The 26,758-nt window shown below is 37.7% G+C and overlaps 2 protein-coding genes across 7 annotated transcripts in view; one reads left to right on the forward strand and one right to left on the reverse strand.

The window, feature by feature from the left end:
• LOC121874184 (centrosomal protein of 131 kDa-like) overlaps positions 1 to 10,929 on the forward strand; it is a 49,774-nt gene extending 38,845 nt beyond the window's left edge. For 4 of the 6 annotated variants that reach the window (XM_042378180.1, XM_042378177.1, XM_042378181.1 and 1 more), the window contains 7 exons: positions 1,085 to 1,171; positions 2,205 to 2,321; positions 2,582 to 2,799; positions 3,971 to 4,196; positions 4,501 to 4,724; positions 5,219 to 5,390; positions 8,734 to 10,929. In XM_042378180.1, the coding sequence (XP_042234114.1) occupies positions 1,085 to 1,171; positions 2,205 to 2,321; positions 2,582 to 2,799; positions 3,971 to 4,196; positions 4,501 to 4,724; positions 5,219 to 5,390; positions 8,734 to 8,757 (1,068 nt within the window). In that variant the 3' untranslated portion in view covers positions 8,758 to 10,929. The remainder of the gene's footprint in view (positions 1 to 1,084; positions 1,172 to 2,204; positions 2,322 to 2,581; positions 2,800 to 3,970; positions 4,197 to 4,500; positions 4,725 to 5,218; positions 5,391 to 8,733) is intronic. The other 2 variants (XR_006090372.1, XR_006090373.1) reach the window with 2 other exon arrangements.
• A 1,596-nt stretch (positions 10,930 to 12,525) lies between these two features.
• LOC121874186 (uncharacterized transmembrane protein DDB_G0289901-like) overlaps positions 12,526 to 26,758 on the reverse strand; it is a 33,035-nt gene continuing 18,802 nt past the window's right edge. The window contains exons 2-3 of the mRNA XM_042378185.1: positions 16,942 to 17,883; positions 12,526 to 15,535 (exon numbers count right to left, since the gene is read on the reverse strand). Of these exons, the coding sequence (XP_042234119.1) occupies positions 15,471 to 15,535; positions 16,942 to 17,883 (1,007 nt within the window). The 3' untranslated portion in view covers positions 12,526 to 15,470. The remainder of the gene's footprint in view (positions 15,536 to 16,941; positions 17,884 to 26,758) is intronic.

Raw genomic sequence — 26,758 nt, forward strand, 5'->3', positions numbered from 1 at the left:
TCAGTCGACGGGACTCAAAGTGGAGGAGGAGGATGTTGAAGAGCTTGTGATGTCTCATGAGCAGGAACTTACTCCTGAAGATTTGAAACAACTGGATGAGATGCTAGAAACAGAGTGGTTAGGAGGAAAAGGAAAGTGATGACCATATGTCTTCTTCAGACTTAAAAGATGTTGTTCACCACTGGGAGATGTTCAGGAAACTGGCTGCAAGGCACCCAAATGTGGAAACATCAGAACCGATTTTGTGTACTGTGGAGGAAAATTGGTCTCCTTCAAGAACCAGCTAATGATCAGGAGGAGAAATGCCCCACAACGAAAAATTGACAGTTTCTTCTCTAAAAGGCAGCGTGAGAAAGATGCTTCCCGTCAGTGTTCCTCTTCAAAAAGGAGAGAGGATTTTCCTGTTGGAGAATCTGTCAGTCCAGAGGTTCCTGACATTATTATGGAAGGTGACTCGCCTTCCAAGAAGCAGTAAAATGCTTCTCCACCCCCACTTCCTTCTCTTCTCCCTTCTCCACCCCCCATTTCTAATTCCCATCAGCATCATCAACCAGGAGCCTTCTACATACACACCTCAAAGTAAGTGTACTTTACTGCATTTATTTTTTTTACTTTGTATGTACTTTTCCGTGAGCTGGAACCAATTACCCAATATCCCATTGAAACAATGGATTTGGTTAACGAACGACCCTCTGGAACGAATTGTGTTCATTAACCGAGGGACCAGTGTACTGTATATGTATATACTGAATATAATTTTTTAGTAAAAAAAAACGCATATGGTCAAAATCGCAATAAAAAAAACGAAAAACACGGGATTACTGTACATGTTGCAGCTTCGTGATTTTTCTTCATTAATTTGAAGCTCGTGTCTTTTTAAAACCATAGAAGAACAACTCGAGGAAATAAATTTAAGATGGAATTTGCACATTAGTAAATATGCAAGTGAAGGTCGTTTGTGTTATTTTGAGGGATTTTAAAGTCAGTTATGGCTTTTGGATAAAGTATTGCTGTATTTTTATAATATGCATTTTACCATTACGGTATCACTGTACCTGTAATGGGTGTTTTCACAATATTTCAGTTGATGGATGATAAAAAGCTACTGACGGAGCAGTGTGAACGGATGCACCGGACTGAGAGACTCGCAGAGAAGAAACATGCAGATAAGGTAGTTACTGTACTCTAATTATTATCCTGTTAGGCTGTGTAAGTTTAGAATATTTCTCTCCTTGTTTGTAATATGTTAGTCATAATTTAAATTATAGATGGATATTAATGAATATTTGTTCTCATTTTCTAATTTTTTCACTAGCAACCAGTTCCCCTTATTCTAACACACTTAACACATGGTTCACTCTGTATGAAATGTTTTAATAGTACTCAACAATTTCCCACTTATTCAATGCATTTCAATGCTTCCTACTTTGTTTTCCAAACAACTGTCATATTTTCTTTCCAGATTCATCAGTACTACAGATTCTCTCTCCAGATGTTTCTCAGTTATATTGTATCCCTGAACACACACACACCTAATTCACACATCCTCTTCCTGTCATGAACCCCTGCTGTTCTTCCTCTAAAGCTTTATGTATGAACTATACATATCGGTTTACAGTATATGATTGAATTACTGTATATAAATTCACTGCCATTCCCTTGGTACTCTAACCTCTTTCTTGCCTAACCTCTACAGTACACTCTGTGTCATTACTATCTTCCCATCTTTCACTCTTCTGCATCATATGTTTTCAAGGAAGCAGTATGTCAGTCCTTTTGAAGGCTTTGATAACATTACAGAGGTCAGAGTAATAACCATACTAGAGGAAGTATTACACCTTTAAGACATTCTTCCTTCCCTTTTCCACCATTAATCATTTTCATGTACTGTATACAGTATTAAATATTTTTTTAATGTGGTATACATATATAATTATTTTTTTAGGATGTGTAAGTGTGTATACTTGTACAGTGTATGTTTCATATTTGTTTCATATATGAATTTCTGAGTGTTAGTCAGTGATAACCAAAAAAAAAACACTGTGAAGAAGTTTTGAACAAGTGTTATAAAGGAACTGCTAGTGGGTCATTGTGAAACTTGAATATGTGAAGATGGCCACTGCTATGAGTGTGGGGGGGAAGGTGATCCTAATGGATGCAGATAATTATTGGTAACTCATTACTGTAATTCATTGTTATTTCAGATTAAACTTCTTGAGGAAAGACATTCTCAAGAAATGAAAAATTCAAGAGAAAGAGTTCTTGCATCTGAACAGGAGAAGCGAGAAAAATGGACCCAGCAGAAGACCAAAGTCATCAAGGTTGGTGTTGCCAAAAAACTCTATAGGACACTGGCCAGTTGGTTTCTTTCTCAGCTCTAGGACTTGGACATATTTCGTGTATATTGGGGGCTGACTATAGATGCTACTTTTTATCATTATCGTTTTTATGGCCATTTTCCAGTGAATAGTTACATGTGTGATGATGTTGTTTATGATATATTTTTGCTAAGGTATACTCTTAACCATTACGGTAAGCATTATGAAATATTTATACAACTCCAACACATTTATGGTTGAAGGAAACTACATATCGAGGACTGGAGACCAAGATGAAGGACCTGAGTGCCAAACATAGAGATGAGGTTAGCCAATTGAAGGCCCAGCATTGGGAAGCAATGAAGGAAACTGAGGAAAAATTTGTGAGTCAGTTGCGTGCCCAAGAGGATGAATTAAAAAAGAAATATGAACAGGAGAAAGAAGAGGCATGCAAGAGGGAGAGGGAACGGGAACAACAGAGGTATTTTCATCAACATATTTCAGCGTGTGTTTCAGATACCTCACAATCACTTTAACTTGAATTTATATCACTAATTGGAGGAGTAAAGAATTTAATCATTGAGTAGCTGAATTAAATAAATTAAAAGGTGCTTTGAGATATAAATGGATGTGAAGCATGGAATGGATGCAAGAGGAAGAAGCAAGTTGTAAATGACAAATGATGAGCCTAAGAGCAATATTTGAAGTGAAGAACATGCAAAAAATAAGAAATGCATTTGAGGTGAAGTAGAAGTTAAAGAAGCGTAGGGAAGAGGGTTTGCTTTGGTGCTATGTACTGTATATACTGAAGGAATGATCAGTCAAAAGAGTGTATGATACAGAAGTGAATGGAAGGAGGGAGAAGAAAACTGAGGATGTGGAAGAGTGGGATGAGGGAGACACTGGGTAGGAGGGGATGGATATTCAGAAACCAGTATTTTGCATAAATGACCAGTCTAAATCAACTTGACCTAACCTAGTCTCAGTGCAGGGGGTTCCCATTTATCATTTTTTTTATTATTATTACCATAAGTCATGAATTAATTACGGAAGATGTTCATTAAACATCGCCTTAGTGTTATACTGCCATTGGCTGTTGTGTGCTGCCAGGTAACTACTGTTTTTCTGGAGGACCATGCAGAGGACCCCCACCTTAGTGTGGTTGCTGTTTCAGATTGTGTATTTGTGCTTCACAGACTATGCAGGATTTGTTGCTTTCTGTTAACTTTACCCCCTTACCTCCCACCAAGGTAAGATCTAATCAGGGTAATGCTGAGAAGATTAAGGCCAGAGCAAAATTTTTTACACCCCTTAGTTATGATGGATGACCAGAATCAGTACAGTGTACCTCTCAGTGTGGCTGTGATATGATGTAAGGCATAGCACTGTACATATATATATATTGTTTTTTTTTTACCTTAAATAGTTTGTCACGTTTTATCTGCTGAATTGTTTTTTTTCTTGGGAACCTAACATTATTGTACTGTACTATATTGCCATTTATTATGGGTGAAAAAATGATTCATTTCATGTTCCTTTGCTTAAAGTTGCACTTTTCAAGAAAACACACCCTGTTTGATGACAAGCAGAAACTCCCTGGACAAAACAAGTTAAGATATTTTTTTATATAATCTCGAAATTTTTTGTACCAGATTGGAAGTGGAGTTGCGACAGAGTGAACAGTTAGCTCTGAGTCGTATGGAAACAGTTCGCAAGCAGCATGAGAGAGATCTGAAGTCACTCATTGAAGAACATCATCGTACTCAAGAAAGAATTCGCTCCGAAAATGAGGCTGCATCGAGAGATGCTACCAAGGAGAAGGAACGACTTAAAGACGAATATGAGAACAAGATCAGGCTGTTAATTCGAAGTCATGAGGTTGGTTTTTATCAAACAGTTCAGAGTTGCTGCCTTGGATATTAAAAAAAAAAATGGAAAACACTATTATTTGGCTACATTGACTAAAGAGAGAGATATGAAGTTCAACTGTTGAAATGTGAAGGTGGACCCTGTCATTAAATAGTTGAAAATTTTATTAACATTTTTACAGTGTGTCAAACCTAACCATAAAGAAGTAGTTCTTGAATAATGAGGAAAGTAGAACCATACATCTTTGTACTATTGTTTCCTAATGGATAATTTGAATTTTAATCCCAGTTTGATGACCAGTATTTTTCCTCAGGATGATACAGCTGTTCTTCGCCAAAAAGATGAAAAGAGTCGATCTGAGTGGCGGGAACAGTTTTTGAAGGAACACAACGAGGCCCGGTTGCAAGCTGAAAGGGAGCTGCGAGAGAGACTCAAACGACAACGTGACAAAGAGATTGAGCGAGCGATAAAGGAGATCCAGCTGGAGACTAGTACTCGTGAGGAGCAGGACCACAGGGCCTTTGAGATGAAGATTAAGTAAGTAGAGCCCCAGAGCTATGGTAGACGTGCACAACCTTTGAAGCTTCTTAAAGTTCTTATTGAAAGGAATTAGTTAACTAGAGCCCATTGAAATGATACAAATATCTTCATAACTAATCTTTTCGACAGACTGACGTATTCAGATTGTTTTCTTGCTGCTTTTAATTTTTGACCTTCACTTGATTTGAAGATTACAGTACAGTATTAATTTCTTCACGTTCAAATGGAGCCTTTTATTATTATTATTATTTTTGAGGTACAGTATTCCTTCAATAAGTTATTGTACACCCAGTGTTTGAGACAGTATTTCATATGATTCTGTAACCAGTTTTTGTTCATGTCATTTAAACTTTACCTTTTAGATGGTTCTCACTTTCTCTTGCTCATTTTTCCCCTTGAATACTTAAAATTGCAAACTTACATGATTTCATTAAGTTTGAGTTTTACTTACCCAAGGAAGAAATAATTTTTGTTAATATCTTGTCTTTCAGGAACTTGAGAGAAAGATATGAAAATGAACTAAATGAGTTGGAAGCAAGTGAGCGAGGTGCCAGAAGCAGATATTTAGAAATGAAGTCCATTCTGGCCCAGAAAGAGGAAGAGATTGTGTACTTTAGAGCTCGCCTTCATACACAAGACCTGGAACTGTGTGAATTACAACATGTGAGTTAATATTTTGTATTCTTATCCCACAAGTGGAGTAGTGGATACAGTACTTCCCTCCTGTCCTAAGAATCACTTGTCCAAACCCAAGGCACCCCAAATCCACCCAACTGTAAGTGGGTTAACTTTAAAAATCATGGAAGTAAAAGAGATGGAGTGTAATGCTGGCCATGCTGCTTCTTTATGAATTAAAAGTGCAGTAAATACTGTAGTGTATCCACACTGTCCCTAACATGCTATCAGGTCCATGAGACCCACTTTCACTTTCATAATGCCCCTCTGCATATTTAATACTGTATAATGCAATGTAACCTACACAATACAAAGTTCAGATTATCTTGGCAGATAAGCTCCTCCCCTTGTTGTTAATAATAGTAATAATAGCTGGTCTTTTTTTTCTTTTTCAAAAGCGTTCCTTCTTCTAAAGCATTCACTAGCGTTTGTAACACTACAAAGTCAAAGACTTGAAAATAAAAAGAAATAATGTACTACAATAAAGGGGAATGGGACAACTGGCCGCCGCCATCTGGCCGCAGCCCAGTTTGGTTAGGTTAGGTTAGGTTAGGTTAGGTTGTCAACAAAAAGTTCCATATGGCGGCCAGTAAAAAGCGGCGAGTTTCCCGCTGCCAGTGAGGCTGCGGCCAGTTGCGGCCAGATGGCGGCGGCCAGTTGTCCTAGACCCACAATAAAGGATCACAAAAAGTAACAGTTTGACTTCTGTCATTCATATATCCTTAAGTTTTAATACTTTCTAAATCCTGTAATTCTCCATCACCGTACAGTACCCTGTTCAGGATCGTGATCTCCACCCCCCACACACACACACACACAAAAAAAGTCATAAGTTGTTTCTTAAAGGCCTCCACAGAAGTCAGCCACTTCATGGATGCAGGCAACAATTGTACAAGCTATTATCCCATTCTTGATCAAATTACATTGGCTTCCAATTAAAGCTAGGATTTAATTGAAACTCTGTCAAATGACTTTTAAGACACTAATGGTTGGTGAACTTAAGTATTTGGCCAACCTACTAATTCCACTGACTTCACACCGAAATGATATTGAGTCGTAATGATGATCCTTCATGCCTTGAGGAGCCTAGAGCAGATAGAGATGTTCTTATGCTACTTGGTCCTTTTCATATACAGCACCCAGGAGTTCTTAGTAGGAGAGCAAAAATAAGCCTGGTAAACCAGCTGAATATTGTTTGAACTTTATTCTGCAGATAATTAAGTAGGCAAACCCATAAGAAGTTAACCTGAGACAAAATAAGTAGGGGGCTCCCCCCCCCCCCAAATTTGCGGGGGTTAGGTTATCAAAATGGCCACGAATAACATTTACGGACGTGGGGTGGGGGGGTGTACATTTTTACTTGTGTACAAAGAAATGTATATTCCCTTTGTGTTTGCCCTTAGGACAATGATTTCTTTTACCTGTATTGTATATACCTGTGTGTGTGTGTGTGTAGACACACACACAAAACACATACAAATAAATAATAATGGAAAAATCCACTCACAAATAACCCAAAACAAATTTATTAAAAATGTGACAGTCTACCCTCAAGTCCGTGCTTTATTACTTTATTAATAAAGCACGAACTTGAGGGTACACTCACATTTTTTATAAATTTGTGAGAGGATTTTCCAATTATTATTTATTTGTATGTGTTTTATGTGTGTTTGTCTACACACACACACACACACACACACACACACATTTACAATACAGGTAAAGGAAATTACTGTCTCTAGAACGAATGGCTCATTGTCCCGGTCGCAAAAATTTTGGCAACTTTAAAACTACCCACGGACATTCTTGGGTACATCCAGGGTGTCATCCATGAATAATAGAGGACCGCAAAATAAAAATCCGCAAACTTGAAGGGGGCCCTGTGAATGTAATAGTGTCACAAGACACTGTCTATCCAAAAACTGTTTAACAGCTTATAGATTTTGAATATGAAAGTTGCAGTTCTTTAACTACTGAATTTATATACTTTAAAAAATTCAGTTTAGACTCAAAGTACACTCCAAGATTACGAACAGACTCGACAGGACTGAGTTGCACTTCCCCAAAGTTTAAAGAACCAAAATCATTTGTGCTGTCTCCCCTCCTATTTCCTTGGATAACGATAATCTCGGTTTTGCCGTCATTCAGTAAGTTTTCTTCTAGCCATCCAAATCCTAATATCAGACGTCAAGGATTTCATTATCTCCTCAATATCCTTAACATTTAATATTTTCACATAAAGCTGTGTATCATCAGCATAGAAATGATAGGCAACACCATGAGCATCTAGCAGAGATTGCAAGACTACTGGTATAGACTGTAAACAGAAGTGGTCCCAAAACTGATCCTTGTGGGACTCCAAACTGCACACAGACCAGGTCTGAAATGGCTACACCAATCATCACACATTGAGATCGCTCTGACAAATCAGACTCGAGCAGTGAGAGTGCATTCTCATGGACACCAAACGACCAAAGATCCTGAGGCAACAGATGATGATCCACCGTGTCAAAAACTGCAGAGAGATCTAGCAAGACCAGGGGGAGGACTTTCCTGTGCAAGTGTTTATTACCAAATCATTATGAATTCTACATAAGGCAGTTTCAGTTGAATGATGCTTTCTATAGGTTGAATGGACCAGAGGGATCACTCCATTTCTCTCTAAACAGAGGAAGTAATTGATCCAGCATAGCACGCTCTATGATCTTTGATAAGAATGAGAGATTAGAGACTGGATGATGGTTTGACATTTTCAGTATCAAAACCAGGTTTCTTAAAAAGTGGACACACTAAAGCCTGTTTCTTAAGATTGCAAAAAATTTCCCTATGTAAAACATGTATTTAAGATTCTATGATTCTACTAATAAAGTCTGCAGCTTGTTCATAAGCGAGTGGTACCTTAGATACATTTACAGGATCAAGATGACAAAAGGTCTTCTAGTACTTGATATAGTGCAGAATGTTGTTCACCCTTACAGGACAAATTGATGATAGAGTGAGGTTTATGGCATAACTTGGTCAAAATTCAACTGAAAATTCCTCATTTAGAGAAACACCTTCAGGGTAATTTTTTATAAATGATATCTTTGTCATAAAAAGCATGGGAAAATCTGAGGCAAGTTAAAGTAAATACTTTAATGAATTGTCAAGGGCTTAAATATTAGCCCCATTTTTTATTCAATATTATGATTCTAATTATTTTATGGTTGAAAACTTCTGATATTGTGTACCAATTGGCCTCTTGCATCTTATAAATTGTACATTGTGTCGACGAGTCATTGTGTACTGTACGGTATGTGAAAGTAACATTTTATAATTTAATTAATTTCAGATGTTTCGTCCGCCAGATGACTAATTCACTTTAGTTTCAACTGGATGCATACAACATTGTCTGCCATAGTATCCGCAGGTAATAATGAACTTTTGCTACTGTTTGTGAGTAATGGACTTGAAAGATTTTATTCTGTAGTACAGTACAGTAGTGGTAGGGTCGGTTTATTATGCTGATTGTAGATAATATCTCCAGTTTATTTGTTAATCACTTCTTTTAATCACTATTATATTTACTATTATCATTAGAAGTATCATCACATTATCAGCTTTGCCTTCACCCTTGTGACCATGATAATCATCATTATTATCTTTACTGTAGGTATCATTGTGATCTTAGTTATTGTTAAATGTAAATCCATCAAAAGAGGTACAAATTAGAGAAAAATCTAAATAGAATCTAGGACTTTGAATTTTCTTCATTCTTGCAAGCTATATCTTGCTATGGTGCAGGTTGACTGAATCAGGAGCAACACTGAAACTCCCTCATTTTGTCATTTGTTGCTCCTGTCTTAAAGGATCAGATTATGTTCTGCTAGTGTCCTCCTTCCACAGTGATACAGCAGTTTAAGACTGCTATCTTTCCTTCCCATTTAGCATGCAAAAACCATTACAGTACTATATTGATTTTTTCCCAGAATTCATATAGGTGCACCATAGGTCACCAGCAAGGTTCTGGATTCTTTACTCATTGATATGAATTATGTTTTGCAGCCAGGTGAAATTAAGTGCTCAGAACCAATCAGAAACTGTTGTGAGTTCTCGGAGTCAGTCACGAGCTGCTTGTCACTTACACAACAAGGCTCCAAACTATCCTATTTTGTCTCTTTTTAAGGTTCGTAGCCTAGAAAGCTGGATGATGATATAGAGGAAGTCTTAATAAGAGGTGACATTCAGCTGTCCAATTTAGTGAGAAAGATGTACTGTATAAAGGTTGTGGTTGATATAAGTTGTAGAATACCCAGATGATAGGGTCAGTGTAAGATGTAGTGCTGATTATTTCTATTCATATGAAAGGAGATATTTACATAAGAATAGGGATTTGGATAATTTTTTAGTTTAATTAGAATAAGAGTGAATACAAATGATATGGAAAGACGTGTGCAATATGCCAGTAAGTATCCAAAGGGGGTAAGAAATGTCGCTCTTTGTCTTTATACATGGAGCTTTAAAGTGGGATACAGTTAGAGGTTCTTAATTGTGACTCGTCTTTCCTTAAATAATATTGTATTAAAGTTAGATACCAACCTGATGTCAACTTCATTGTTGTTGACATTGGTGATGATGTTTGTGGATTGAACTCAGTAACCTTATTCACTCACCACATTGTTCTTGTTGCTTCTGGAGGGTACAGTATGTTTCTCAAAGTGTCACTTTCTTTTTACTTAGTTATATTCATACAGTATATGTCAGTACTGTAATGGGTATTACTATACAGGATATTGCTCATCATTTGTCTAGTTATTTCAGGCTATTGATGTTTTGGCAGCTAAGCTCTCGGTGATGTGCTATGAATGACAATTCTTGATTCTTTCTGTAGTAGCCTTTTAATTGGTAAATATATTGTAAATAAATGCTCCTTTAATCATATGTACTATTTTATTGATTTAAAATCATAAGTATTGGAATAATTTTTATTTTATACTATATATTATATAGTTTGTTGTGAATGACATGACCCGTGTTTGTGTTGTTATACTATACAGTATTGAGCTTAAACTGTTGAATTTCTTTGTGTCAATCATTGTCTTTCTTCACTTAACATCAGCATTGTCACTGTTTCCTCTGTTTGTGTGTGTATCTAAAATATTTTTTTTTTCAGATTTTTCTTGGCTACCTGTTTAAGGTTGGCCATATTTAAAATAAAAGAATACGATAACTTTAGTATGGTGGTAGAGTATAAAATTAAATGGTGCTATTAAAATAGATGTGACAAACTGGATGAATCTGATGTCCTTGATCACCAGAATAAGACAAACCTGATCCCCTTGTTAATCACAGTACAGTAAGTGGTTAGGGATGTTAGAGCCATTAGGTTAAATAGAATTGTAATGGGGTTTCAACTTTATTATTATTGGCTCTGGTGTGAGACCATGTGTTGTAAAGCTGTTTGATGGTACAGGTTGACAACCCTTTATCCGAAATTCTGAAAACCGAAAGTTTTTTGTGGAGCTTTTTTTTTTTTTACAGGGATTAGCCCACCCAGGCATAGATCACTGACGCACATCGGGGCCTGGGGGGCGAAAATGTAATAGTAATACTAATTATTATAATAATAATAATAATAATAATTATTCATAGTAAATAAACATTTTAATTAAAAAATACACCAAAATAAAATAATAATGATAACAATAATACTGTATTAATAAAATAATGATAATAATAATAATAATAATAATAATAATAACAAAGAAATACAAGAATGAAAAAAAGATAAAAGTGAGAAACACGACCTAGACCTATGAATCATTATTATTACCTGTATTATTATTATTATTATAATTATTATTATATTTTCGCCCCCCAGGCCCCAATGTGGGTCAGTGACTTGTGCCCGGATGGGCTAAAAAAAAAAAAAAAAATCATGAAAACCGAAAAATTCCGAAATGCCTCTGGTCCCAAGGATTTCGGATAAGGGATTGTCAACCTGTACTGTACATCCCCAGAGATCATCTGGATAATTGCTTTCCTACTTTTCAGTGTACAGTAATATCCCTGTTAGCCTGAATTTTTGATCCCCAGAACCTTTCCTTACCCGAAAAATAAAATTTTAGCCTTCAAGAAAAATCTCTTCATTCCGGGCATTTGAATGAATTTCCCAGCAATTGCATCATGTGCCGAGCAAGTGGGTGGCAGACTCTGGAGCCATAATTGGTTACTACTGCTTATATATATATATATATATATATATATATATATATATATATATATATATATATATATATATATATATATATATACAGTAAAACCTTCATTAACCGCCCACATATGGAGGGAAGGGGCCGACGGATAATCCAAAAGGTCGGTTAATACTAGTAAATAAAGTCTACGGAAATGAAACACCTCATTTAAGTCTCTATTCATTTTTGTTCATTTGCCATTCATATTTCAATAGCATTTGCTTTAAAACGTTAACCACTTTAGTAAATAAATATGAACCAACACAGAAACCGTGAATAAAAAAAGGAAAAGTCAAAGAACATATGGCATCACGAAAATTGTGGGGGTCATTTGTTATTGTCTTGGAGCAGCGCAGCATAGACCACATGGTCCTGCCAGCCCAGCACACATCACAACAATGTAGCTGCCATGCTCAGTCCTAATCATTATAGGGTAAGTTAGAAATTGATTTTCAGTACTGTACTGTACATGATAAATTTTTTATTTGAACATCTACCAATCATTAAAAAATACATTAATAATTAAATAAGTGGAATTATTAATTACAGTGTGGGGGCCTTCAAGAATCTTCTTTTGCAACTTTGGAAGCTTCTCATGTCTCTAATCTTACCTATATCTATTAACATATTAAATAAAAAAACTGAATTTACTGAAAGCATATCATAAGTATTATTATTTTACTTGAACTAATTTATTATGAGCATAAATAGGCCAAACAGTGTTAGTGTAATATGCTGGCTGTTTGTTTTGAATAGTTGTGCCTCCCAACTGATAAGCACGTCTGAATAACGGATTCTGTTTGAGTAATGACTGTGCTGTGACTTAATTAGTCTGGGACTTTTTTTCTTTTCTTTTTTGCTGTACGGATATAGGGTGAATTTTGTTTACCCTGTATTTACAATATTGTATACTGTACTTGAGCAGTAGTGTTTGCATAAATAAATACTGCTGTCTGTCTAACTGCAGTTAAGCCTCCAAAGCAATGGTGCTCCATGCCAGATGCAGTTTAAATGTGGAAACATTCACTAATGCCCAGAAAAATCCCTTAGATGCGCAATTTTTTTCCAGGGGTAAGAGAATTTATCTCAATACCTGGAAACGCTCTACACCAATTTTTCTGGCTAATGGGGAGATTACTAGTGTACTGTATTCATATTTAGAAATTTGTACAGGTGATGTTATTTCACAGGATTTAAGGAAACTATGTGTCTGACAGAAGCACACTAACATTATTATAAATTGTTCATAATCATTTTAGGTTAGATTTGTGACCTTTGTACAATGTTAAATATCATCTTTGGATATCTATTTCCGTCCATGGTTTTGGTACAAACATTTGTATGTGTATAAAGTATTCTACTTTAATAAACTATAGTCAATATGAGTATGTACAATGCAACATATTGTTTCACTCTATATTCTTCTAGTTTATGGCATAATAAATAGGCAAAAATACAGTCCAGATAATAATTCATTTTTAATGTTTTCTTGTTAAACTTTAAATAAATGTAAACATTCAATGCAGTATATACTACAATCCAACTTTTGTTGCATACTCAAAAACTACATTAAATTCTCTATCTTTTGACACAAGAATCATTAAAATTGTATGGTTGGTTATGGAGTAATTATAAAAGCAATGAACATTAACTTTAACCTTGGTTATCCTGAAACATGATTTTTGCACATGTTCATACATATGTGGATGCAGGAATTTTATATGTGGCATTAATTTATCTTGAGATTAACCAATGGTATGTTATTGCATCGTCCACTTTATTATGTGGATAAAAAACATGTTCTTCGTGTTAAAAGGGACATGCAGTTTAAATACCCTGGCAGCCAGTGACCATTTTCTGCCCCACCCACTTTTTTCAATTCTGTAATTTTTTTTTTTTTTTTATACGACTAAGTGACAATTTCTAATTAGGAGGCAATGGTCGACTGATGGTGTGTCTTTGACCAAGTGGAGGGTGGACATGTTCATCAGCTGCTCACCTGAGGCATCCCTTTATATAATGATGCCATGACCATCAAAGCAAAACTTGCACTTATGCACAGCCTTTCATTGGCTTCTTATGGGAAAAATTAGGAAACAGAATCCCCATAGCACATTTACCTACCAAATCAAGTGCAAAGGAAACGTAAGACATTCACGAAATTAGTCCACAAAGTACTACAGTACAAGGTACTCATTAGTTAACAATACTCAGAAAATATAGTGAAAAGTTTACCTTGTTCCAACTGTTACAGTGATAAGTTGGAGGTAATGTTAAAAAAATACAAACACTAAGACACTCGGGTGAGGGTGGAGTGCGAGACCCATGGTGATGATCCACCACCAACTGGAAAATCTTTGCAACCAGTGACAATGATCATTATGTCTGTGGTGGAGTTACTAGGCCTGATACACCCCTCCCCTCTCCCTCCCACTCACTAGAGAATGCTTTGAAATCACACCTCAGGGGGAGAGAGGATTGGCAATGCTTAGTGGTAAATGCAGGAGTGGAGCTGACTGTACATTCTCTCATGCTTCTTTTAATTTTCTGTGTAGCATATCTCAAGCACACAATGGGGAGGGGCCTGGTTATTGGCCAAAACTTTCCTTAGCAAATATCTGGCTGAGCAACCTATACAGTACCTCAAAACTGTCTGGTTCTCAAGAGTGTGTAAAGTTAGTTACTCCTCTCTGAGGATGTGTGTTGCAGTAGCTCTTAAAACTTATTGTTGCTCCCTAACTGGCTTTAGATACAGGTAATCAAATTGTGCAAGATAGTCATCAGGTTATGGATGCGAGATTCATCTTGAAATCTCATTTTATAACTTGAGCTTAGATCGGACTACAAGGATTCCTTCCCTCCTGTTTGGGAGTACTGAGGTTCATGCACAAAACAATGTAAAGAAACCAAGGCAAATGTGGGTTTGGCAGCACATTTGTTGGGCTTGTGGTAAAGACTGAGCCTTAAGTGGCAATTCTTGTACTGTATCAATGGTGCCAGTTTTAGCACTTCAGGTCTGGGTGGATGGATAAATAACTAACTTTGGCATTAGTCAGAGTCCACCTTAAACTTAGAAAATAATGTAATGCTATACTGTAGTTCCTAGTACTGCACTTGGTTATAAATGGGGATATAAAACCATCATTTTGACAACTACAGTACTACCTTACAAGTACATTACATTAGCTGACATTCCCAAGTGGAGATAGCCAGGTACTGAAAATACTTTTTACTACATTGTCATTTTATTTATTCAAATTACAAAATAACCTAAAGTTAATTTATGTAATGAGTTATAATGTACCCTGTTATTAAGCTTCTGTTTCAAGTACAATATAAAGTAAACACACATTTTATGAAAATTAAGACTACACTGTACAATTTAATCAAAATGAAAACTTACCTATATCATGAAAAACATCATCTTAAATCTTATAATTATAAAAGTCAACCTGTTTTCCTTTGATATTTGTGTAAGTTATATGTACAACTTTGCTCACTGAAGAGAAGATGCAGGTGTCAATGGACACCAAGACTAATAGTGCAGTTAGAACATGCAAGAGATTTCTAATTTATTTAGTTTAGCAAAGCCAAAATGGCAGTTATTAAAAACCAGATGTCCAAGCACTAACATAGGTTGGTAAGTACAATACATTCCTTATGGAGTGAGACTCATCATTACCTCATATTTACTGTACTGTGCAGTGTTAATAACCTAATATTTTAGAAATAATTTAAGAAAGGGACTCGCATGTCCCTTCAAGACATGAGGATACAGGCCATCCCAGGAACAACATGAGGACAACAATACACGGCGTGAAATACAAACTGTCTTCTACCCTCGTGTACAAACCAACAACAGCAACAACACCAAGAGGGATGGTGACAACTGTGGAGATTCTGAAACAAAATGATATTTACCTTATCAACCTGATAAAATGTACAGTACAGTATAAAAATACTGTACTTGGGTATCTCAACACTGCTTATGGGAATTGGTTTTGTATAAAATCTTGATATTGGTACAGGGGTATAGTATATTCCTTAACATAGCGATCTGGTTTCAAAGGTTTGAAATTTAAATACAATATGCACTGTACTGTATTTGATCATTGTAAGTTTTAGATTATATTTTTTATGCAGTATGCAGTCATGTTTAAACAGTTTTAACGAAGTAAACCACATTCCTGTACTTTCCAATTTCAAGACTGCTTTCTATTAAGACTATAATGTGGTGAAATTATTTCAAGGCTCATTAACTAACACAATTTCCTTGAATTTTTGGGTACTAAATTTGGATCTTTGATGAGCTTGTCCTAAAGTGAAATTTTGTCCAAATTAAAAGTTTGAAAAAGCAAGGTACAGGAATCCTTCACTTAACAAATGGGTTAGGTTCCTGAAAAAAAAAAAAAAAAAGATTTTTTTTAGTTTCTCGAATAATAAAACATATGGAAAATAGGGTTTAGTTCCCCCAATGACAAGATAACCCCAATACCATACCCCAAAAACATGAAATAGGTATTAATGGTTTATCTGAAGGTTCATAGTGGGCACCATCCTTCTCTTAAGTAATATAATTATACTGTACAATATTTATCCCCAACCAAACCCTAACTGTGTTTAAGGATCAGTTCAGAGGGTTCCAAAATTAGCCTGACACTGATTCCTGGGCCCCAAAACACATTATGTAAGTCTTCATTATACATACAGTACACATATATACTGTATGTTCAAAAAATAATATCCTTCCAACTTTCAATCACCGGGTAACCCCTTAAAGGCAAACCAACAATATAACAAAGGTGAGATTCTGAATGACTTCCCTTCCAGTTATACCCTGTCATCCTGCCCGCTGCGTGCTGAAGACTCGACCAACATAGTAATCCCGTGATGGTGGAGGACAATTCTACATTTTTTGTGGCTCCAGGAGAAAAATCCGGGAAAACCCGACCGATGGTGCAGGATGACAGTGTATGGGGAGAGCACCACTATCTTCTATAAAGGCATGATGCATGCAGTTTATAGTGGCAAGGCAGTATGCAAAACTTAAAGGAAATGTAGTTAATGGGTTAGGAAAGGCGAAAATATTTATTGGCAAGTCATTAGCACAGGTACCATAATTCTTTATTCTTCTTTTTTTTACTCTGGGTATTTAATCTGCATACTGAGATTCAGAAAAAATAAAATACCAAGAGTTTAAAATATTAAGCAGGGTTCATAATCTTCTAAACTCTCAAAATCCTATAACATATAATAAAAATTAATAGAATTCCACGATTCTTTTAGATCATGAATATGTTACTTACGTGCATGGCTGCCACCAAAGGTTGAGGGTCGTGGGGTGGGACTTTGTGCATTGTGAGCATTGGGCTGACCCACAGCTGCCGAGGGTCCCTGGCTCTTGTCTCTGGACCCACCGCCCAGACCCCCGAACCCTGCTGCGCTGAGGTTGAACTCTTTCTGGGCTGAGGCTGAAGAGGAGGCTGTGGCTGATGTCTGGGAGGGTCGCTGCGGGGTTGCAGGGTCTTTGTTCTGAGAGGGTGAGTTGAAGCCCGTTGTCCCTGCTGCCCCAGAGGGCGTGTCTTGGTTCACAGCTCCCCCCAGGGGAGTTTTGGTGACCATAGATGATGTGCTAATTCCACCGAAACTACTACTGCTGCCACTGAAACTACTACCGCTGCCACTGAAACTACTACCGCTGCCACTGAAACTACTACCGCTGCCACTGAAACTACTACTGCTTCCACTGAAACTACCACCGGCGCTGGAGCTACTGCCACTTCCAAAGCTACTACCGATATTGCTGGAACTACTGCCGCTATCACCAAAAGTGCTGCCGCTATCACCAAAAGTACTGCCGCCGAAATTACTGTCACCAACACCAAAACTACTGCCGCCGCTGCCGGTGTTGCTAGAGCTACCACCGCTGACGAAGCCATTGTCATTGTCGCCATGGTTAATTCCGCCACTGCTACTGAAACTACTGCCAGTGTTACTGCTGAAACTACTGCCGGTATTAGCGCCACTACTGCTACCACTGTTATCGCCGGTGCCCTGAAATTGGACGTTATGGCCATTGGCACCAGCATCTGAGGTGTGGGAGTTGAGGACGTTGCCAGTGAAGGGCCGCAGAAGAGGGATGCTCACTTCAGCGGGGCGGTTGGCACTGCCAGGAGGCGTGGCAGGCTTGGGGGACGTCCTGGCATTGATGGGCTGAAGCAGTGACCCTTGCCTATTGGTTGACACACCTGCAGGAACCAATACACCCAATTGTAACACCCATCACTGTACCATCACCTGAGATATACACCAAAATAGTTATCACACCCCCTTCACTGTATTACAACTTAATCCACAATAATGTACTGTCATCCCGTCCCTTCACCCTCACCATTCTTAATGAAACAGGATATGCTAATGTCTGATACAAGAGTAGATTTGTCCATTATGAATTTCAACGTCTAGGTATTACGTTAGGACATAATTCAACCCAATATAAACTAGTCTAACCTACCCATAGTTTATTCCAACCTTAATCTTGGCCTAACATAATCAAACATGAAAGCCTAAGATAATTCACCCTGACTACAACATAATTACTGTACTGTATTCTTAATCTAACTTAATAGAATTCTAATGTAATATAACATACAATACCATAATCTGATCTAATCAATATATCTTACCCTAATCTTACCTAATCACAGTTTATCGTGACCTAACATACTACAGTACTGGAAATGTAACCCAGTCTAGTAATTCACCACAAACTATACAGGACCAACATTGTGTTCTGGTAAGAATGTTGGTCACAAAGAAACTGCAACTGACGAGATTTTGTCCACTGGTAAATTGTCACTGACGAGATTTTGTTTGTGAAAAGTTGTAAATAAATAACAATAATAAATTTATAAATAATAATAATAATAATAATAATAATAATAATAATAATAATAATAATACAGCTAACGTAAATAAACAATATTGGTGACTAACAGTAGTACAGTACAAGTAACATTAAATTTTAAAAAATTAGTAATAAATCACACAAACATTTGGTATATACTGTACTAATTAGTGTGCTGTACTATATACAAGTACTCACCACCACTGACGACACAGCAGCCAAGAATAAAATTTTTGTTACAGAATGAAGAATCAGATACCAAGGACTCCCACAGCCCGACCACCACCTTAATAACTCTTTTGACTCAACTCTTCCATTCCTCACTAAAGTGCCATAAATGGTCAAATGTTTTCCTGTAAATAAGTGGGTACATGAGTAAACTGCAGCATTACATGTCAAGTCCAAGTGGACGTCGGACACCACAGGACAACCAGCGCCTTTGTCAATCACATACACACTACGGGACATCTGTCCGGGTGGGAAGGCATCCAAGTCTCTCACAAGTGTATGAACAAGAAGACCAGAAATGACCTGGAAGCAGCTTACATGTACATCGTGCTGCATCCGAGCATTAGCATCAAAGTAGGCTGGGTGACCTGGTTGCACACTGCGGCCCAGATGGCAGCATGCGATTAGCAGAGAAAACAATCAACAGTGAGACCTAATGATCAATGGGGAGACGTGATCTAAGCCCTGCCCACCACCGTAGTCCAAATTCTGTGTATAAATGTCAATACTCCATATTGTGTACTCATTCCTTTGAAAAAGTCTTGTGACGAAACATCAAGATTAAAGCTCCATCTCTTCGTCGTGTTTCCTTCACTACCACCGATATACGTATACAGTATTTAATGCCCCCCACACACACTACCAGTAACATAGAATTTTCTTCAAAGTTTTAATGTGTAAATATATACCGTACTGAGGCGTCACAACACTCGGTACATTTCTGTAAACAAGTGCCAACCTGATTCTATGTAAACCAAATCATACCAAATCTAACCTTACTAACGAAAGTAAATGAACATATTTACAATATTAACATTTAATATTCACAACTCTATCTAGTGAATTTAACCTTTACGCTTTCTGTTAAATTAATCATTAATCTAATGTATGTATTTGACCTTCAGTGAAAAATGGACAGTCTTGGAGCCTGAGATGGTGTTGCATCACTCACTGCAGGTACTGTACTTTAATCTTTCACTTAGATTAAACTATAACTTAAAGGTAAGATATGTTCATTAATCACAGTACTTCTTCGTCCAATTCTGTAATTAAGCATTAGTTTAATTTTGTTTTAAGTTTTCAACAGTAAATGTTCATTCATTCAGCTGGTGTAGGACACGTTATTCCGACACAGAGTAATAACAAATATAAACTTTGTAAGCTTATGGCAAGTTTAGAGGAAAGAACCTAAGTGATTCTTGTGTATTGAGCGGTATCAGAAAAAACAAGGAGCCGGAGACTAAAACTAATGTTAAGACAATCAGACAGATGGAGAACAATCATTAAGTGCACGGTGTTTACAGGTGAAGGTCAACACATTTTAATAAGTAAAAATACCAACACACGGGAGCACCTTGAGCACCATGTCATGACCTTTTTGAATACGATGACTGGTCACATTTTCTCTGAAGCAATGAGGTAAAACAGTCAAGAATACTTTTGGTATTTTAATGATTCAACCAGAAAGTGAACCATACAAAATAATTTGTTGTTAGCAGTGTAAAAAAAAATATTGTGAATATCAAATAACCATCATTACAAGACATTAAGCCACCTTGAAAATTAAAACCTGAACTAATGACTAAGAAACATGCGAGGGCAGAAAGGCACTGTATGACGCGCAATTAACTAGGGTTATAAATCATCGCCTAGAAACGAAACTAAAATAAACACCCACATTTAACAAACCGAAACCACAAAGAAACTTTTCTGGGGGAGACAACAAAATGGTTTACAGAGTGTGATATCCCTCTACCATGACACAAGGGACAGACTGATAGACAAACACACTCCAAAAGGAATGCGGACACCTGCCAAACATAACAAATAGTAAGTGATCGTATATCAGGGGTAACACCTAAAGGTTTGTATATGTTTATGTTCAAGGACTTAAAGTTAGCATGACAATAATTTCTAAAACCATATACAATATAAACATCTTTCTCTTAAAAAAACAAACAATCACCAACTCTGAACCCTGGTAAGACAATTTTAAACCCTAAAATTACCATCTAAGGGTAAAATATACCAAACCCCAATTAAAAAACAAACAAGATTTACATACGGAAGTTAATCAAGATCATGTGAATTCATGTTGAGTGTAAGTATCCCGTATATATATACCTGCCCTGGAACACACCTGTGATATTAACTACACGAAATATGGCCATTACCGGTCACCTACCCTCAAGTTACAAGTGTGACCTAAATACTCGAGACACCAGAAGGGGGGGAGAAGTGACGCTTACTAGGTCGAAGGCAGTGACCTGTAACAAGGGGGTGGGGGTGTCTTGTCCAGGTTAAATGCCTTGGAGGGTTGAACTTTTAACTATACTGTAATGCAATACAAGGTTATTGTAGAGCCCCAGAAGTAATACAAATTAGTCAAGAAAGTAACAAAGGAAACAGGGAAGTAGCAGAGGAGAAATAAAGAAGGAACAGAGTAAGAACAGAATAACCATGGAAGGAATATAGAAGGAACAGAATAAACAGGGAAGGAACAAAATAAACAGGAAAGGAACAAAATAAACAGGAAAGGAACAGAAGAAACAGGGAAGGAATATAGAAGAAACGGAAGGAACAGAAGGAACAAAATAAACGGAAGGAACAGAATAAACGGAAAGAACAGAATAAACAGGAAAAGAATATAGAAGAAACAGGGAAGGAACAGAAGAAACAGGGAAGGAATATAGAAGAAACAGGGAAGGAACAAAGAAACAGGGAAGGAATATAGAAGAAACGGAAGGAACAGAAGGAACAAAATAAACAGGGAAGAAACAGAATAAACGGAAAGAACAGAAGAAACAGGGAAGGAATATAGAAGAAACAGAAGAAACAGGGAAGGAACAGAATAAATAGGGAAGGAACAAAATAAACAGGGAAGGAACAGAAGAAACAGGGAGGGAATATAGAAGAAACAGGGAAGAAACAGAAGAAACAGAAGAAACAGGGAAGAAACAGAAGAAACAGAAGAAACAGGGAAGGAACAGAAGAAACAGAGAAAGAATAGAAAAAGAGAGACAACGCAGAAAAGAAACAAAACAGTGCGCAGGAAGTACCAAAGACAGTGTCAGGAAAGTACCAAGGTAAGTGTCAGGAAAATGTAAAGTAAATGAAAAAAATCACAATTATAACATAGGAAAGTACCAGGACAGTCATGGAAACACTGTATCGAGGAGAAAGTACCAAGGTAATAGGCGTCAGGGAAGTACAGTAATGGTTAAGTGTCACGGTGTGTTAAAGGGAGTGGGTATGTTATATGTGTAATGAGGAGCCCAGGTGTGTGTTACGTGTTCACCCAGCACTTGTCATGTTTGTTGTCCAGTGTACGTGTACCACTAACTCAACATCCCGCTCCCCTACACGCCAGGGTATCTATCTGTGCTACTCATGTAAAGATGATTTGGGGGGGGGGGGAGTTGAACTATTGACACACAAGTACAGAACGATGATATAAAATAAATATATTATCCATTATGGTATTTCTCGTCCATTTCGTAAAAATATAATAAATAAGAGGAAAACTTCAAAGAAAACGACATCGAAGGAGGAAGGGGAGGGTAAACTTTAAGATAGTATTGTCGTTGGTTGTCTGAAGGTTAAATTAAATACATGATTGCACCTATATTCACTTTACTTAACCTACCCCTGACTGACACTCACACAGGCTTTAGAGATGCATTCCCGGGCACTCAGCAGCGACATGCATGACACACACACGCAACACGCCCGGGCACTCAACAGTGGCCTAAACGACACTCATCGTCACGACTCATTACACCACCGTCATGACTGAGGTAACACACGTCACGAACCTCCACTTAACACCGTCTTATAATTACGACCAGGAAGAACACACACCATTACAACCATGATAACATACACACTACAAAAACCTGTGATAACCAAAGCACAAATCACTGCAAACTACAAATAAAACACCTGATAACCCTCTAAATAGATTACAAATAACCAGTTAAAGTAAAATCTCTGAAATTCCCCGTAAAAATAAGTATACCGTATGTTAGTATGGGGAACATATTACCTAAATTGAAATATATATATAAATCTAGAATGCCGTAAGAATAGTATGGTGAAAAGCCTGTAAGTCAAGCTATACTCTAACATACTCTTCACAAACTTTTGAATTCTCAGTAAATTGCATTATGGAGGCAAACTCGGGGAAACCTTTCTGTGAAGTGTGTGTGTGTGGCCAGCGCGAGGGTGGTGGTGCACGGTGGTATTTTAAAATTCAAATATATTAGACACTTCAAAGGTCAGGGTTCTAATTCGCAAAAGTTCGCACGATGAACATTCCTGGTAAATGAAGACGAAAGAATGCACCGCAATGGCCGACTTTACCTAACATTAAATATGAACGACCCAAATACACCACAAACTTTACCACGAGACGCACCACCAGTTAAGAGATAAAAATATTGGTCGAGAAATACTTGGGAGATAATTGAAGATATTCTTTATTAACGTCTGGTGTTAAAAGTGAATGTATCTAGTTAAAGTAATCTCCGTATAATTTTTGTCTGGTCGTCATAGTTGTTTTAGCTTTAAGTTAGCCAGTTTTAGTATACACTCCTTAGTATCTTCAGTCATAGGAAATTTCATGGTATTGTATTCGGTTTTAAATTCCAACATTAGATATAAAGTATATTCTTTTTTTCCGCGAGATTGTTGTTGTTGTTATTGTTTCAGTATGCTCGATGACGATAACTTAACCCATTGAGTACGATGATTTAACCCCTTGACGACGATGACTTAACCCCTTGACGACGATAACTTAACCCATTGAGTACGATGATTTAACCCCTTGACGACGATAACTTAACCCCTTGACGACGATGACTTAACCCCTTGACGACGATGACTTAACCCATTGAGTACGATGATTTAACCCCTTGACGACGATAACTTAACCCTTTGACGACGATGACTTGCTCGATGACGATAACTTTTGACGACGATGACATTGAGTACGATGACTTAACCCCCTGACGACGATGACTTAACCCCCTGACGACGATGACTTGACGATAACTTAACCCATTGACGACGATGTGACGACGATGATAACTTAACCCATTGAGTACGATGACTTAACCCCTTGACGACGATGACTTAACCCCTTTACGACGATGACTTAACCCCTTGACGACGATGACTTAAACCCTTGACGACGATAACTTAACCCATTGAGTACGATGATTTAACCCCTTGACGACGATAACTTAACCCATTGAGTACGATGATTTAACCCCTTGACGACGATAACTTAACCCTTTGACGACGATGACTTAACCCCTTGACGACGATGACAACCCCTTGACGACGATGACTTAACCCCTTGACGACGATGACTTAACCCCTTGACGACGATGACTTAACCCCTTGACGACGATGACTTGATGACTTAATGGGTTATGTCATCATAGAGTCAGAGGTGTTGAAGCACGTACCCCTCGTTAACTCTTACACTAGACAACACGTACAGGTAATCCCGGGAAGTGATTACGGTCTCGTTAATCACAAAACAAAATACTCCATCACTCCAATTATAGACAACAATTATTTTTTTTGGCGTTGATTGCTTCTTAGTGATAGATTTTTGAGTTGTGGTGTGCATGGTTTTTTTTTCACTTGCATTTTTTATATTATTATAATGTAGGCTCAGAGAATGACTGGCCCATGGGGAGAATAAGGAAGGGGGGGGGGAGGAGGAAGTAGGAGAGAAAGGAAGGAAGGAAAGTGGGAGGAAGGGAGGGAGGGAAGAAAGGAAGGAGGGAGGAAGGGAGGCAATAACTGGACACACCTCCCCACACTTCACAACATCAAAGCGCGGTATAAAAAAAAAGGCAAAATAAATCTAACCCCCACACGCCGTAAGACCTACATTTGTCTGCTGTCTCTTATATGATTCACAAATGGTGTACTGTAATAAGTTTTCTCCTGGAATTCCAATAGTTGCAAGCACACGACGACTTTTCATATATATATTATTCTTAACACACACACACACATACAGAGAGGTTCCTTCACTATAACGTGGTGTTTATGTCTGTTCGCTCTGAAGCTCCTCAAAAATAAATTTCTCAGTAGCTTGATGCTTTCTTACGTTCACATTTAGAGCAAAAATATGAAAACGTACGAATTTTTCACTGTTGGCCCGCGTTCCTATTATAAGGTAGGTCTCTCTCTCTCTCTCTCTCTCTCTCTCTCTCTCTCTCTCTCTCTCTCTCTCTCTCTCTCCGTCCAGTAGCAGAGAAGATTAGTCACATCTGGCTCAGTGTCTTTGTGATACTTTAGCAGCCACTTGTACTGTTACTTGACAAGAACCAATGGGAAGGATTATTACGTTTCCATGAAAGAATATAATATATTCTTTAGGTTAGGTTAGGTGTGATTTAGTTTTAATAGGTTAAGTAAGATCTTGGTTTAACTTGCCTAGGTTATATTTGATTAATTTAGCTTAGAATTTGATTTGGTTACGTCTAATTACGTTTTTGCTGGTTCAGAAACACTGGGCTAAAATAATCACGGTTAAGCAGTTATGCTCGTGGTACTTTTCTAACAATGTAAATCTGGCAGTCAGTCCTCAGGGGTGGGGAGGGGAGGGGAGGGGAGGGGGGCGTGACCTGTGCTATCGATCTCCGGCAACCTGACGACGACGTGGGGGACGATCATTGACGAGCGAGGGGGTGGAGAACGTTATTACTGTCATTATACGTCATTATACAACACTCCCATGACTCGTGTCAGAGGTGTGTCCGGCCACTACCATGACAATATCCATGACGTCGTTGGAAGACATCATCATCACCATCATCATCATCATCATCATCATCATCATCATCATCATCAAGATCTCACATTACTAGTTATGAGGAAATTTTATGTAAACGTGTCTCTTAGTTCCTTGAGTACGATGATTTAAAACCTTGAGTACGATGACATAATCCCCTGAGTACGATGACGTAACCCCAAGTATGACGACTTACCCCCGAGTACAATGACTTAACCCCATGAGTACGATAACTTAAACTCTTGAGTACGATAACTTACCCTTGAGTATAATGATTTAACCCGAGTACGATGACTTAACCCCCTGAGTACAATTATTTAATCCTTTAAGTAAGACGACTTAATCCCTTTTGATTACAATGCCATCGTACTCAACGGGTTAAAATACACATTCGTGTCGCAGCTCAAAGTGAAAAATTAGATGCACTTCACATCCTCAGAATGCGGATTTTGTTTAGCATTGCCAGTAAACTTCATAAAAACGTAGATTAGTAAACAAACTATTCTCACTGACATCTCTACTACGTTCAACTAAGTAAATCATATTAATTGTCTCTCTCTAAAAATCCCATTCAAGTGAGCGTCTGTCCGGTGTAAACAAAAGCGTTATCAATTTCACGCCAAAAAAGTTCTTCCTTCCATGTATCCCAGTCTCGACTCTCCTGTGCGTCTGGCTATGAACCAATCATAACCATTGTCCAGCACAGGTCAGTCTTGCCCAACCAATGATAACTGTACCCCAAGTTGGAGTTCTATTTTAGTCCAGGACGACCAATAATAATAATATATGCTGGTGAGCCGTATGTTGACTCTACAAAAATGCTGGGTATAATACGCGCCAATTAGATTCGTCTTATATTCGAACCCTTGGCTATCTATGGTAGCGGGTGTCACTGGGTACGGTCAGGGGAAGTACAGTAAACGCCTCGCTCTCCGCCAATGGGATCTCGGCAAGTAACACCGCTTGTCCTCCTTGACACGGGTAACCATCTCCAGCAATCGCCGTGGTGTTATCTCGGTCGGGGAAGATTTTTGGTTCTTGCCCAGATCACACGGGGGTCAGTGGTCAATAGTAATACCAAGGAGCACAACCTTAGTACCCATGTAATATGTGAGTAAAGTTTTAGTTCTGTAACTACTTCCATTTTATAGTTTTGACCGGAACAGACACACAG

The sequence above is a fragment of the Homarus americanus genome, unplaced genomic scaffold (genome assembly GCF_018991925.1).
Source record: "Homarus americanus isolate GMGI-L3 unplaced genomic scaffold, GMGI_Hamer_2.0 scaffold49667, whole genome shotgun sequence".
Lineage (NCBI taxonomy): Eukaryota > Metazoa > Arthropoda > Malacostraca > Decapoda > Nephropidae > Homarus > Homarus americanus.